At 36.2% G+C, this 14,932-nt stretch overlaps 1 protein-coding gene across 1 annotated transcript; it reads right to left on the reverse strand.

The window, feature by feature from the left end:
* Positions 1-8,734: 8,734 nt before the first annotated feature.
* On the reverse strand, positions 8,735-14,882 carry LOC112799667 (uncharacterized). Its single transcript, XM_072237157.1, has 19 exons — positions 14,755-14,882; positions 14,172-14,460; positions 12,461-12,677; positions 12,183-12,248; positions 12,030-12,095; positions 11,883-11,951; positions 11,733-11,807; positions 11,606-11,659; positions 11,368-11,454; positions 11,076-11,141; positions 10,894-10,992; positions 10,703-10,768; positions 10,134-10,618; positions 9,960-10,046; positions 9,708-9,866; positions 9,483-9,592; positions 9,235-9,347; positions 9,071-9,164; positions 8,735-8,985 (listed from the first exon to the last, which is right to left on the reverse strand). The coding sequence occupies exons 2-13, from the start codon at positions 14,413-14,415 to the stop codon at positions 10,234-10,236; spliced, it is 1,494 nt and encodes a 497-aa protein (XP_072093258.1). The 5' UTR covers positions 14,416-14,460; positions 14,755-14,882; the 3' UTR covers positions 8,735-8,985; positions 9,071-9,164; positions 9,235-9,347; positions 9,483-9,592; positions 9,708-9,866; positions 9,960-10,046; positions 10,134-10,233.
* Positions 14,883-14,932: the final 50 nt, after the last annotated feature.

A 14,932-nucleotide genomic window follows, 5' to 3' on the forward strand; every position in this document is an offset into this window, starting at 1 on the left:
CTTATATTATTCCTATTCCAACGTTGAATTTCATTTATATCATGGTCTCAACTGGTAGCTACCTGTCTTTAGTGGAGGGAGGTAAAGCTTTCTTTAGTTTCATTCTTATAATTTGCAGTTGCTTTGATTAACATTGTATGGTTATTAGAAAGGTTGTGGTTTTTGCTGATGGCATCCGCCAGTCTCTCTTTTTCTCTCTTTGCTGAATGCATGGGATGGATACATGTATATTATACTTTAAACTTTGCATGGAATGGATTTAGTAACTTAATTATGGTCACATGCATGATACAATGCCTTAGAAAATATCTGCGCGTTCAAACGTGTGTTTCTTATACATAATACGTGTTACTGTGTATATTAATGAAATCAACAGTTTCATTTGCTAAATAAGCTAAATAAGCTATTACTTCGTCTTGTTGAAGAATAAGATATCACCTTTGTTCGAAGAAACAAAGAAGCTAAATAAGAACGTTTGGCTATTATGAACGGAACTACTCTTTTGGTTCTTCTAGTCACACTAGTACAAATATTACATTTTATTATTTTTATTTTTTCTAAAAATATTTTATATATATTAAAAACGGAAAAGCTCTGTATACAAGCCATTAGGGCTTGTATGCTTTACAAGTTTATTAAACAATAAAATCAAAATACGCGCTGCTCCACGTACGTTGATTACACGCGCTATATAACATCCCGCGTATATCTAACTTCCAAATTTAAAATATTTGTTTCCTTCTTCGTTTTCGTTATTTTGAGATTTGGTTGTTCTTCTTCTCGCGCGTCTTCCCTCATTCTTCTCCATCGATCTTTTCCTCTCCTTTTCTCACTGGTATGTTCTTCGTTTACGTTACCTTTTTCTCTCTCTGCAACTCGAGCTTCGTTTTCTCTTTTGATTTGTTGTTTTCTGAAATCAAAGTTTGAACTCGTTTTGAAGATAATGGATCATTCAAGCTCAGATTGTCTGCTGAATCCAGGCGAAGTGGATTATGAATTTGAATCTAACGAAGTTCCTGAGGTTTGATTTACAGTAATTTGTATAGCATTGTGTAGTTTAAAAATTGCTGAACATTGATTAATTACCTGAAATTTATAGCAGACGCTCGGGTGTAGATCAATTCTTCTTTGGGTGTATTTTAGCTAGAAGTGTGGGTGTATATACACTTTACTAGTTTTTTGTTATTTTTAATTGAGTTGTTGTTGTTCAGGTGTATTATATCAGACATGATTGGGTGTGTTTTTAGTTTTTGACATGGTGTATTCTGCAGCCTGTGTATTGACAGTTTATGGCTTTAAAGGTTATTCTGTAGTTGAGTTGTTGTGGTTCGGGTGTATCATATTAGACATGCACTACAAAATTCTTGCTTGTTTGTGGAAGATTTTTAGTGGGGGTTATTATAAACCTCCATAATATATTTTAATAGTGACTATTTTTAAAACCTCCCTAAATCATTAACAATAACTCCCACAACCCAATCAATACTAAAAAAAACTTCTAGCCCAAATAAATATCAGCCCAAAACAAGAAATAAAAAAAAGAACATTCAGAACTGGGCTTCAAGCGAGAAATAGAGAGAGAGAGAGAGAGAAGAGGAACCTCTGTGAAACCCTAAAATCTCCATGTCACTGCCGCCGTTCATCTCCTTGCCACCGCCATTCATCTCCTTGCCACCGCCGTCTCCGATCCTCCGTCAAAACGTTGCCGCTGGAGTTATGAATGGAGATCGTGGAGCCTCTGAATTTTTGTTGACCTCTTAGTGACGATTTGATTCAAATTGTTGAGGTAATGGTTTAAATCTTCTGCTTCTACGTCGTCTTCCACCACGGGTTGTGCCGCTGGTTCTGCTTTTCCTCCGGCGGCTTAAAGCACTCAGAGTGCGGTTTTGGCACGGATTCGATGGTGTGGTTTGGGCGCGAATTCGGTAGTGCTAGCTGAGGAGATCAAGAAGGCGAGCTAGTGAGTCTCTGTAAGCTTCGATTGAAGATATGTTTAAAGCTATCAGATCTCGTGGACTGATTTTCATGTCGTGTCGAGTCATTACAATGAGGATTTGCTCCTAATTTTTTCTCGTTCTTTGCTTTCTTCAATTCTTCAAATTTTTTCAAAGATACTAGTTTTTGTGATAATTTGATGATATAGTTTTAGCAAAGTTATACACAAATCCTACTTCTTATGTTCTAATGTACTCTTATCTTCTGTAAATTTTTCAGGCCAAGGCAGATGATTTGATATATTAAGTTAAGTTGATTTGATATATTATAAAGGTGAAGAGACATAAATGGAAAATCGTTATTCTCTATTAAAAATTTTGATTTTTCTTGAAGTAAAAAGGGTGTTAGGGTTCATAGTTTAGGTGATCATTAGGTTCAATTGTTTTCATTAGAGGTTATTCTCTTTTATCGATGCAGATTTGTTTTCACTAGGAATTGCTTGAAAGAATATAAATTCTTCACTTTATTACAACTGTAGTGATGAACTGATGATTGGCCTCGTTCCTAGTGAAATAAATAGCTATTGCTATTGCTTAAGATTGTTTATCCTTCTTGATTTTTTTTCCCTGTGAAAGAACTTGCAAATACCAATAAAAGTGCAAGAGCTAAATGACTAGTTGCTTTCCAGTTTCCATTATTCATATTTTTTCCTTTATAAGGTTTGAAGCTGCCTTTTGATGTGTTTTTTCTTTCATTTCTTGTAGTAATTAGCCTCATGCCATAAAAGAATATGCTTTGTGGTTTGGTGATCTTAATGACTTGAAGATTCTACCAGATGCAGGCCAAGATCTTTATATTAGACTTCCTGCTTCAGAGTTAGGTATGTAATACATTTACTTGGCCTTAAACTACTCTTAATCTTTCTCTAATTCTGAATTATATCATATGGTTTATCTTTGTGTTTTGTACTGTGACATTAAACAATTCAAGAGACAAAAAATGGATGCAAGGGCAAAATACGAATTGCAGTTTGGGTCACAATTGGCGTATTATGTGGCATGCTCTTCGTTTCATGTTTGATATGGAATGGACGAAAAAAGGCCACTCTGAAAGGTAAATAATTCTCCTTTCTTTTTTTATTATGCAGTAACTTATTGAATTATTATCATTATAATGGAGAGTAATTATTAATTTGTCTTAAGATAATTTAGAGACCAATATAGAATTAATGGATCATATCAAGAAAGAACAAGAGGAGGATCCAGAGCTTCTATTGTATGACCTATCAGTTATAGCTTTTTGCATTGATAACTTTTTAGACAAAAATAAACTTGGAGAAGGTGGTTTTGGATCTGTGTTTAAGGTAAGAAACATATTACTTTTTTCAAGGATATTAGAATAGCAAAATGAAAAACTTTAAGCTAATTTGCAATTGATAAATGGCAGGGTACATTGGAAAATGGACAAAGAATAGTAGTTAAGAGGCTCTCAATCGGTTTTGGACACGGGATCAAAGAATTTAAGAATGAAATTACATTAATTAATGAAGAGAAATTACTTATATATGAATATATGCCTAATAAAAGCCTGGATGTTGTTATATTTGGTACAAAATCTAGAATTTAGATGCATGCTAAAATTAATATTAGCTGTAAAACTTCTTGCCTTAATATTAGCTGTAAAACTTCTTGCTTTGATATGTGTAAAACATGCTAAAATTAATAATAGCACAAGAGAATTTTCTTATTTTTCTTGTTAATCTTTTTTTAGCATTGTTAGAAATTCCCTTGTTTGTGCAACTGGAAAAGAACCAAACTGCTGTGGCATGAGTCAATGTCCATGAACTTAAATGGCACTGAAGGTAAGAATAAGATCTCTCAAGAGTTTCATCTTTTTTCAAATTAATTGTGAAATTGTGTCATTGTTTTTATGCCGACATCAATAATGGATGTCTCTGCCTTATAGTTCTTGGTTTCGGCCTTGTTCTTTGGTGGAAGTACAAGCACAATCAACAAGCATTTTTTGATGTTAAAGGTACTTTCCAATTAGCATCATAATTAGCATTTTCTTCTTCTTTAATACTATAATAGTTCCTTCAATTCTTGTACAGCTAGGAGTCTGTTACTTATCCACTGACTTCCCTCACGCCCACTTCTTAAGGATTCGCTTTTTTACTTTTCTTCTTCTCTACTTCCTCCATTTTCATTTCAATTACTTTACTGTGTGCTTGATTTTGCTTGATTATTGGTGTGAAGGTTGAAGTGGAAGAACAACCAGAGATATCCGAGGCTTATTCCGTCTCTGCTGTCCCGTTCTTTGTCTTCTTCAAGGTAATTTGCACCTTTTTCTCTCTTGAATAAAAAACTCTGCTAATAGTTAATTGCTCGATAAATAGTTAAACGGCACCATAGCTGAATCAATCAAGTGTAAGGATCAATGACAACTTATAATTCTCTGTATTTCAATCTATTGGGGCTTTTCTGCCTATCTTAGGTTCGGTTTGATTTGACACGACTTGTATTGATCCCATCAATGATAATGTTTCTACTTTCATGATCAATTTGGTAGTATAGTTTCTTGCAGTGTGCTTGTAGTTGATTGGTTTGGACACATTCACATTACCTTTAACCACTGATGGTGACTTACATATATCTTGATTTATATAGTTGCAAAAAGCTGCATTTATATATCTTGATTTGAACAGAGCATGCTAATTAGTTTGCACTAGTCACATGTTAATGTGTCACTTACACAATGTTTATTATCATGCATTTTTCAACATATAAATAATTTCATCTATTTGCCTTTTAATGATAAGTCAAATGCTAATGCATAATCCTTCTACATCTATTTCAGCACTAGTCACATGTAAATGCAACTGATTTGTGATCTGAAGCCCTTGAAAATGAGTTCGAACAACATGCATCTCTGAGGTTTGTACTTGTACTCTTTTCAATTTTGATGTTAATTATTTTTAGCCTTTTGTATTTGTTTCTTTATTGCTTTTCAGTAGCTGAAATAGAAAATATGTAATCTGCAGATTCAAAAAAGAATAGAAGAAATGATTAGTGCTGGTTTGGACACTAGTTCACTTGAGATATATATTTATGTACATAGTGTTCTCTAATTATTATATGTTTAATACATGTTATTTTTAATATTTTGTTGTTGTAATTAATGTGATTGAAAAATGATGGTAATGTATTATATTGATTGTTTTTTAAGTATTTCTTTTGTTTAAATATGTAATATTTTAATTTTCTTTTACATTTTTAATGTCTTGCCTAAGTATTTCTTTTAAATAGTAAATGATTAGTATAATAATGTAATTCTAACATCCAGATTAATATTTTAAGAATAATATTGATAGGTTTGTAGAGGTTTAAAACCCCTACAGAATAGCTATTTTTTTTAAATGAAAAATTTCTTTTGTGGGGGTTTTGAACTGCCACAAAAATTAACCAAGAACTGTCACAAAATGCTAGCACAGAACCCCCACAAAAAGGATAGAAAACCGCCACTAAATGATATTGTGGGGGTTGTGAAAAACCGCCACAAAAAAGCTCGTGGCACCTCAAATTTTGGGGGTTTTGGAAACTGCCACAATCCTTTTTGAGGGGGTTTGAAACCTCCACAAATAGAAAAAAAACTGCCACAAATAAACAAAAACCTTGTAGTGATGATTGGGTGTATTTGAATCATATCTATGGGTGTATTCACAGTTCTGACACGGTGTATTGTGCAGCCTCTCTCGGTTGTTGATGACGAGCTTGTTTCGAAGGTTGGAATGACCTTTACCACCCTTGAAGATGCCAGAAAATTTTACAGGAACTACGCCAAGGCTGCAGGTTTCTCTACAAGAGTTCGGTGCACAAATAGGAAGGGAAACGAGATTAAGAATCAACTGATTACATGTAGTAGAGAGGGAAAATGGAAATCTAAAATATCTCCAACCGAGAAGACCAATCTGACAGCCGGTTTAAACTGTCCTGCAAGAATTTATATACACACATTGAAGGATGTCGGTGCTTGGATCATTTCAAAGGTTGTGCTGGATCATTCACACCCCTGCTGTCCAAGCAAAGCAGAGATGCTCAAACAGCACAGGGAACTAAGCATGTCCATTCGTCGTATGATAGAGAATAACGATGAGGCCGGTATCAGACCAAGCAAAACCTACCAATCATTTGTTGCGGCTGCCGGGGGTCACCGCGAGTTAAAATTTTATCGAAAAGGACGTGAGGAATTACATTACCAGGGAAGTGCGGAATGTTTCCGAACAAGAAGATGCAAAGGAATTCGGGAAATATTTCTTAAGAATGAAAGAGAAGAATCCGAATTTCTTTTTTGAGCTCGAACTCGAGGAGGATCAATCGATTAAGCTGGCTTTTTGGGCCGATGCAAGAAGCAGAGCCGCCTTTGAGTATTTCGGAGACGTCATTTCATTCGACACCACCTACAATACAAACAGGTAACAAACTGTCCCTATTTATGATGCTAAATTAATTTATTTTTACGAATCCGCGGCAGAGGTGTATATTGGCTGTTTCATTGGGTGTATTAGAAGCATTTGTTGGGGTGTACCTAATGATTTTGCATTCTGGACCATGGTAATTTGTTTCAGGTATAATTTGGTCTGTGGTTCTTTTGTCGGGGTGAATCACCACGGTCAGTCAACACTTCTCGGATGCTCTTTGATGAAGAACGAAGAAATTGAATCATTCAAATGGTTATTTCAATGCTGGCTTCGTTGCATGGGAGGAAACGCTCCGAAAGGGTTTCTCACCGATCAGTGCGCATCAATGAAAAGGGCTTTAGAGGCCTGTATGCCAACAACAGTTCACCGCTGGTGTATTTGGCACATCATGAAGAAGATTCCAAGCAAATTAAACGGGTACAAGGGACATGCCGATATCGAACAAGAAATGAGCCATGTTGTTTGGAACTCTCATAGCAAAGACTCATTCGATAGGAATTGGAACGATTTTCTGCTGAATTTTGGTCTTGCGGACAACAAGTGGCTTTCAGGTAATGTGTTTTTAAAATCTGCAGTAGAGGTGTAAATTGTACGATCTCTCGGGTGTATTTTACAGTCTGTGTTTGGGTGTATTATGCAGATCTGTACGAAGACCGTCACATATGGGTTCCTATCTATCTGGATCACCACTTCTGGGCAGGGATGAGAAGCACACAAAGGAGCGAGAGCATGCATTCATTTTTTAACAAGTACATCACCCGGAACAGCTCGCTTATTCAGTTCGTCAAACAGTACGATAATTGCCTCGGAAGCAGGGAGCAAGCAGAGAGAGAATCAGATGCTGCAGATTTTCATACGGTCATACCGTCTGCAACCAAATCCTCCATTGAAGCTCAGTTTCAAGATGCGTACACTCACGCAAAGTTTAGGAAAGTCCAAGCGCAATTCAGAGGAAAGGCGAATTGCATCACCAGATTAAAGAATTCCGCTCTAGGCTATTCAGTATACGAAGTCGGAGAACAAGTTTCCAGCTCAATATTCAACAAGTTCGCGGTTACCTACGACTCAGTTGCAGCCGAGGTAAAATGCCAATGCTTATTATTCGAGTCGAGAGGGATACTGTGCCGTCACGCACTAAGCGTGTTAAGCTTCGAACAAGTAAGCCAAGTGTCCCCTATATATATACTGGAACGATGGAGCAAGAAGGTAAAGAGGCGACACACACACATCAAGAGCAGCCACGACGAGCCACTAATGGAGCCAAGAAGCAAGAGGTTCGACCAATTGGTTTTTCGTTCGCAAAATATTTGCGAATTTACCTCCGAATCGGAGGAGCTGACTGCAATTCTGCGCCATGGCCGAGATGGAAGCATTAAAAGCCAAAAGGAAGGGGACATCTTCTTTATCCCACGAAGACACCAACTTGGAATCCGTTAACGAGCTTCAAAGCCCTCCAAGGATTCGAACAAGAGGACGTCCAAAAAACAGGCTAGGTTCAAAGCTGGAGAAACAGATTGCAAATGCCACAAAGAAGAAGAAGACGAAAGTTTTAAGCGAGGTAAAAGTAATGTTCTTTAAATTTGTGGCGATTGAGTTTATTTTTCTCGTTAATAGTTTACCTAATGTGTGAGTGTTATATTCAGATAAACCTGTTTGATGCTGCATCAGCGGCGCATTCAAATTGCAGCCAATATCAAGGACACGTTATAAATTATCAGTTCAGGGTACCAGCAGCAGGGGATAACTCTTTGGGTGTATAGTTATATAGAATATGGGTGTAAAAGCACTGTTCTTTTTGGGTGTATTTTTATAATTCACAATTAATATATAGACACATATATAGATACATATAGAACAAAAGCTGTAAAAATTCACAGGTTATGGGCGTATATTTCATTTGATGTTTTTCTTCATATTTTAGTACATGTAATTCATTCATTTTGAATACAGCATAGACAGTTGGGTGTATATTTTATTCAATCTTGGGTGTATTATTAGACTTGCGTTGGGTGTAACAGTTATATAGATACATATAGAACAAAAGCTGTAAAAATTCGCAAGTTATGGGCGTATATTTCATTTGATGTTTTTCTTCATATTTTAGTACATGTAATTCATACATTTTGAATACAGCACAGACAGTTGGGTGTATATTTTATTCAATCTCGGGTGTATTATTAGACTTGCGTTGGGTGTAACAGTTTATAATTTACGTTTATATATGCCTTGATTTTTTGCTTCATATTTTACCACCTGTAATACAGCTTTTGAATACATCACAGGCAGTTTACCAGCACAGATAGTTTAACTATCAGAAAAATATACATGGAATAGAAGTTGTTGATAAATGGCAAATATTTACATCATTTGTTCAATTTACAAACTACCCAGAAGTTGGATTACCCAGTTTCTATATCAGCAGAATTAATTTGACAAAACGGACTCAATAATACAGAGGATGGCTTCGACAGCCTTATAGCACTACTCTCTCTAATTGCCCGATCTCTCTGTTTATTCATCTCACTGAATAGTATCCGGGAAGCATACTCCACTCTATAGTGGTCCACCTCCTCCTACAATTAAAAAGTATGTTATGTTTAAATATAAATATTAATTCAGTAAAGTAATATAGAGTTATATAGTTCTAAAGACAGTTACCTGTGGCCAATTATCCCATTCATACTTCCCCTTTTTAATGTTTTTCGGCTCAATTAACTCAAGCCACTTCATTACGTAGATAGCGCAGTCATAGCTGAAAACGAAGAAAATAAATTACAAATCTCATTTAGGAAAGTTTAATGTTCAGAGTCACAAATTTATACCTTGTTTTTTGGCCTGATATTTTAACATATGATGCTTTAATTTCCTTCTCCTTCTCGCCTTTCTCCAGAGGTTTCCCGCCGGCATATGTTATCAATCTTGAAAATACATATCCCTTAAATACCAAAACAAATCAGTAATACACCCGAATGAATGGACAAGATACACCCAACTGAATATGGAATATACACCCAACACAACCTTCGAAATAGACCTATCTATTAAAGTAAAGAAGACAGAGGCAACTTACAGTGAATTTATTAATGTCCTTTCTCTCATCACTTGGAGCTTTTTTGTGTAGCGGGTCAAGTATTTGACATTTCCGCTTTGTTGTATTTATCAACCATAATCACCAATGTCCTGAGTAGCAAACAGGAGCAAAAATCTAAAGGATTGCCACATTTCAACAGTGTGTTATTTTATTTGGCATATAAGTAAATAAGCGTACTAACAAATTTAGCAAACGAAAACTTACATATGGATGCGAACTTAATTTTTTTCTATCTATGAAGTGAATGAAACTCGGGTAGGCTTCCACCCTGAATTCCTTTTTCGTTTTCGGGGATATGAATTCCCCCTTGGGTGATCCGAAAGTGCCATGCTTTGCAAGAATTGCGAAACAAGAAATGAAATACTGAAAATACACAACTTACACCCAATTTAACCTAAAAAATACACCCAAATCAATGCAGAAAATACACCCAAAGTTCGTAGAAGTAACACTTACCACAATATCGGGGGGGAGACAGTATATTTGTTCCTGAAACCTCTTTTCATTTTTCTGGTTTAGGATGAGGCAGATGGCAGATACAATCTAGAAATATATGCCGAAATCAATTTTAAATTAATAAACATTGCAGTTGACTTTGGTGTAAAAACATTAATGTTAGTCTAAAATTACCTGAGATTCTATATCACTTTTTGCCTGGAGGGATGCAAGGTGCATTCTCATCAAAATGTATTCTCCTTGGCCAATCAGAGTGCATATCTCCTCATACTCGTTAGTATCGCCATTTGCGTCTTCCTTCAGTCTCGTCCCCCCAGATGTAGCACTTTTGTTTCATATCATCCGGAATTTGATTTATTCCCCCAGAAGTTTCAAACTTTGCAGAACTTTCTCCCCCAGTCTCCCTCTGAATTTGTAGACTTTCGTCTTTTCCCTTTGCCGCACTGCTTGCTAATTTTTGGACCAAACTGTCTAATTGTTCTAGCATACTTGCAGTTTCTGGAGATTTTTCCCTTTCTGTCTCCTGCGTTAACGCCCCCTCCTGGCTTGAATCTGTCAATTCAAGGCTGAATGATGGCATCCCTGGATCTGTTTTAGGAACATATGTTGCTGTCCGTGCCATCATCAACAGGGCAGCAGCGTCTTCTGCGGCTGGATGACTGCGTCATGATGTATAAGAATAAGAGTAAGAATAAGAATATACGGATGATAAGCAAAGATTGATTTTAGTCTGATGAACTTACATTTTAGTTGGAGCTGGGGGAAGCATGGGTGTGGTTTCTTGAAGTTGTTTGGGGGTTTCAGGAGTGCTGCACAGTTACACAAAATTAATCATGGCGTAAAAAAAAATTGATCAGGAACAATATACACCCAAACTGTTAGCAAATATACACCCAAACCCTAAATAAATATACACCCAATACTATTTTCTTACGTTTCTCTAGTCCCTTCAATCTGTAGCATAGGGGTTGGTTCGAAATCTGTGTCAGTGGTTGTTTGTTGGGATGCCGGCACAAAAACCTGGATCGGGACTCTAAACAAGAATAAAAATGAAAGGTTAACAACGTATTTGAAAATAATAAGGTTATAAGGTTGAAATATTTTTGGAAAACTCACATTGCAAGCGCTTCCGACGGTGTTTGTTCCCTAACAACCATCATATTCGAATCAGTCGGAGTCAACCTAAAATACACCCAAAGAAGGTCAAAAAATACACCTGAACAATTCAAAAAGAAGACGGGCTTTGTTTTTTGAGAACTTACATACTTGCAGTTTTTGCTTTTTTTTGCTGCCTTTTTTTTCTTGAATAAAATAATAAAGGGCTTTTTTTCTAAAAAAAATATATACAGAATTAGAAGTAGAAGGTATTAGAAGAACAAAAGTAACGGTTATTTGAAAGAGAAATTACATGCTCTGTGACGGCTGGTTTACACTACTCTGTTCTGTGCGTCCTTGAGAGGAAGGATCATCACTTCCCAAGTTCACAGCCGGTAGTCTAAACAGATTTCATGTTATTCAAACGAAATATACATCCAACTTAGTAAACAACATACACCCAACTTGATCCACAAAATACACCCAAATTGTTTCACAGAATACATCCAAATCATGATAACAAGATTTTATTAAATAATAAAGCTTCTTACGTTTCAGAGGACACATAGCGACCTTCTGTCGATCGCAGGTCAGCTTGGTTCTCCCTGCGAAACAATATACAATTATTAGCAAACAAAAGACACCAAAATCTCAAATACACAGCCCAGCAAGACATACCCCTCTGCAGCAGATTTATCAACGTTTTCCCTTAGCCATTCATCGAGTTCGTCACTTGATATTTCATATCTCTCACTACATTCATAAAATAAGACGTTAACAAAAATAATTACAATGATAGACCGTAGTATAGCTTACGAGGTACTGTACCCGTCAAAGTATTGATCTTCTTCAGGAGGTGAATCCTCCACAACAACTTTTTTCTTTTTTTGTTGTGTTCTGGGTGGAAAAAAAACAGTACCAATCAGAAATAAAAAATTAATTTTATCACAGAATTTTATCCAAAGAATTACTTACTTTTTTGGAGTTGTTTTTGTTTTTTTCTTTTTCTTCTCCTTCTCCGCAGGTGATGATTCTTCGCTCCTATAAGTTAATAATAGACACTTCAGTTAATACACGAAATCTTTATAATGAAGCCAAAAGAAAGGAGTATTAATTTCAGGACATTACTCATCACTTGGTTCAGATTCAGATTCTGAATCAGATTCTGACTCCTCTTGCCTTTGCTTTCTTTTTCTTGAGTTCATTTTGGAAGGCAAACAATTGTCATTTAGAACATACTAAAAATACACCCAAATGAATTCACGAGATACACCCAACTAAATATACAATATACACCCAACGCAGCAAACGAAACACACCCTGCTTAATAAGCTACATACACCCAACGTGGACAAACAAAATACACCCAAACCGAAAAAGAAATTACACTCAAGTATGGTACTTACTTTTTCTCCTTTTTGCCGGGGTGTTTTCTTCCCGAATCCTCTGAGTCTTCTTGAGCCTCAGACTCAGAGGTAGAAGTGTCACTGTCAGTAGTTTCTGTCTGCGAAGACGATGTTGGGCTTGCCTTCCTTTTTTTGTTTTTTTTTATTTCTTGTTTTTTTTCTTTTTTTTCTTTTGTTTTTTCATTTTTTCTCTTGTCTCTGCCATCTTCACAATCCCCTGAAACATGAGATATTTTAGTTAGCAGCATTCGAGTAAATAAAATACACCTAACTTATTATGTTTACTTACCAAAATTTCCTCTCTTTCTGCGGTCATTCTTTCCACCAACTGTTCCTTAGTCCAGTTGGCAATCCAGGGCTTTGGTGGTCTTTCAGTCCTGTTCTTGCCTTTGTTTTTTGAAAGATGAAAGTAGATTATCATCAGGGCGAAGAGGCAGCCATTAATTGCCTTCTTCTTCTTCTCCTTGTAGTCTGTAATGCCCTTGATCATGAAGGTCAAAACATGCCCCCCAGTTTCTCTCCGATATGCCGTCCATCTTAAAAATTGGGGCCAGGTGCACGGGCGATATTTTGTTTATCGTCGTTGGCAAAAGGAACGCCATCTGTATGTAGAGGATGAATATCCTCTTGAACATCAGGCGTTCCTCTTCGTTGCCAACGCCGATTTCCATCATTTCATCGGTAAGACTTTTGAGGGTCTTATCCTGGAATCTTCTATAAATTATTTTGTCATCATCAGAAAGTTTTTTATACTCAACTTTCTCAGGAAATAGATCTCCTACAAAAAGGAAGACAACAAAGCATCCAAGTCGGTTCAAATACACCCAAGCATCAACTTAATATACACCCAAGCAACAACTTAATATACACCTATAATTTTGAGCTAATTACTTGTTGCATTGATGCCAAGCGCATCACCTATTTTTTTGGGGTTATTTGGAAAGAACCATATCCTGTCTTCAGTCTGTTCTCCCCAAGTTTGAAGTTGTTTGCCAGCTCCCTTAAGAGTTGGTGATCCACCCTTAGTGGTGGGATGTGCATCAACCCACCGAATCCAAGATCCCTCACAATCGCCTTCTTCTTCTCAGTCATGTTTCTGAACTTATCATTCAGGAGATGTGTGGCATATTTAAGGTCTTTTGTTTGGTTTCTTGCTGCCATTTTCTCTTAAACTAAAAATACACCCAAAGATATCGGTAATATACACCCATATATATATGACTCAAATACACCCATTAATAACAATAAGATACACCCATTGATAACAGTAAGATACACCCATATATATGAGTCAGATACACCCATTAATAACAATAAGATACACCCATTGACAACAGTAAGATACACCCATATATATGAGTCAGATACACCCAAAGATATCAACAAGATACACCCATTGATTACAGTGAGATACACCCATAGATATTATTCAGATACATCCATATAGATATCAGTCAGATATCACTCAACCATGCTTCAATATCAAGCCACATTACAAGGTTAAGCAGTTTACACCCCCGAATCTACGGAATAAACCCCAAAAATCAACAAAAATAGCAGGAGAACTTAGAACAACAATGTAGAACGACGTAGAACTTAGAAGAACGACGTAGAACTTAGAACAGTGTAACAAAGAAGCAAGAATAATAGTAATCCCTAGAAGAACGACGTAGAAGAAAAGTAAAATATACAGGAATCTTAATGGACTTACGTTGAGTATTGTTGCTTTGTTTTTTTTCAGATTCTTCACGGAGAGTTTGATGGTGTTTTGATGGAGTTTTCGAACAACGATTTCTATATTTTGAACTTTGATTTTCGCTCGAAAATGGGAGGGTTTCCTTGTTTTCAAAGCGCCTTGAGAAATGGAAGAAGTGGAAGAAGTGGAAGAGTCTGCCATACGTAACCGTTCGAGTGTTGAGCGCGTGATTTTGACGCGCCATGTTATCTATCTTCATGCGCGTGAATTCTCTTTAGGCTGGGCCAACTTGTATGCTTGTAGACTTGTATGTGTATCAGGCCCGTATTAAAAATCAGTCATCAAGAAATCAAGTCATCAAGAAATCAATTATCAGAATAATCAAATTTGTTGTAATAGAATAATAAATCTGTAATATATAAATAATCAAATTTGTTTATATTAGTATAATATTTTTCTTATGAGATGTCGAATATGTATTTTATACGTTATGACTAATTGGTAGTTAATTTTTTTATATACGCTTTACCATTATTATTTTTCTGATCGGTTTTTTTGTCTTCTCTACTCTACTGGGTCAAAATCAATAGACTAATACCATACGCTATGGCTTCGAAATTATTGCCCAACGTGTAAAGCATTCGGCAGATTCTCCAGAGTTCCAGCTACCAAGATGAGATCTAAATCAGAATGAACACCTTGTGATTCATTCACCTTAGAAAACACAACCATCCCAAGCAAAGAACAAACGGGGTAATAAACATGGGAAATCCAGA

This window comes from Arachis hypogaea, chromosome 5, assembly GCF_003086295.3.
Source record: "Arachis hypogaea cultivar Tifrunner chromosome 5, arahy.Tifrunner.gnm2.J5K5, whole genome shotgun sequence".
Lineage (NCBI taxonomy): Eukaryota > Viridiplantae > Streptophyta > Magnoliopsida > Fabales > Fabaceae > Arachis > Arachis hypogaea.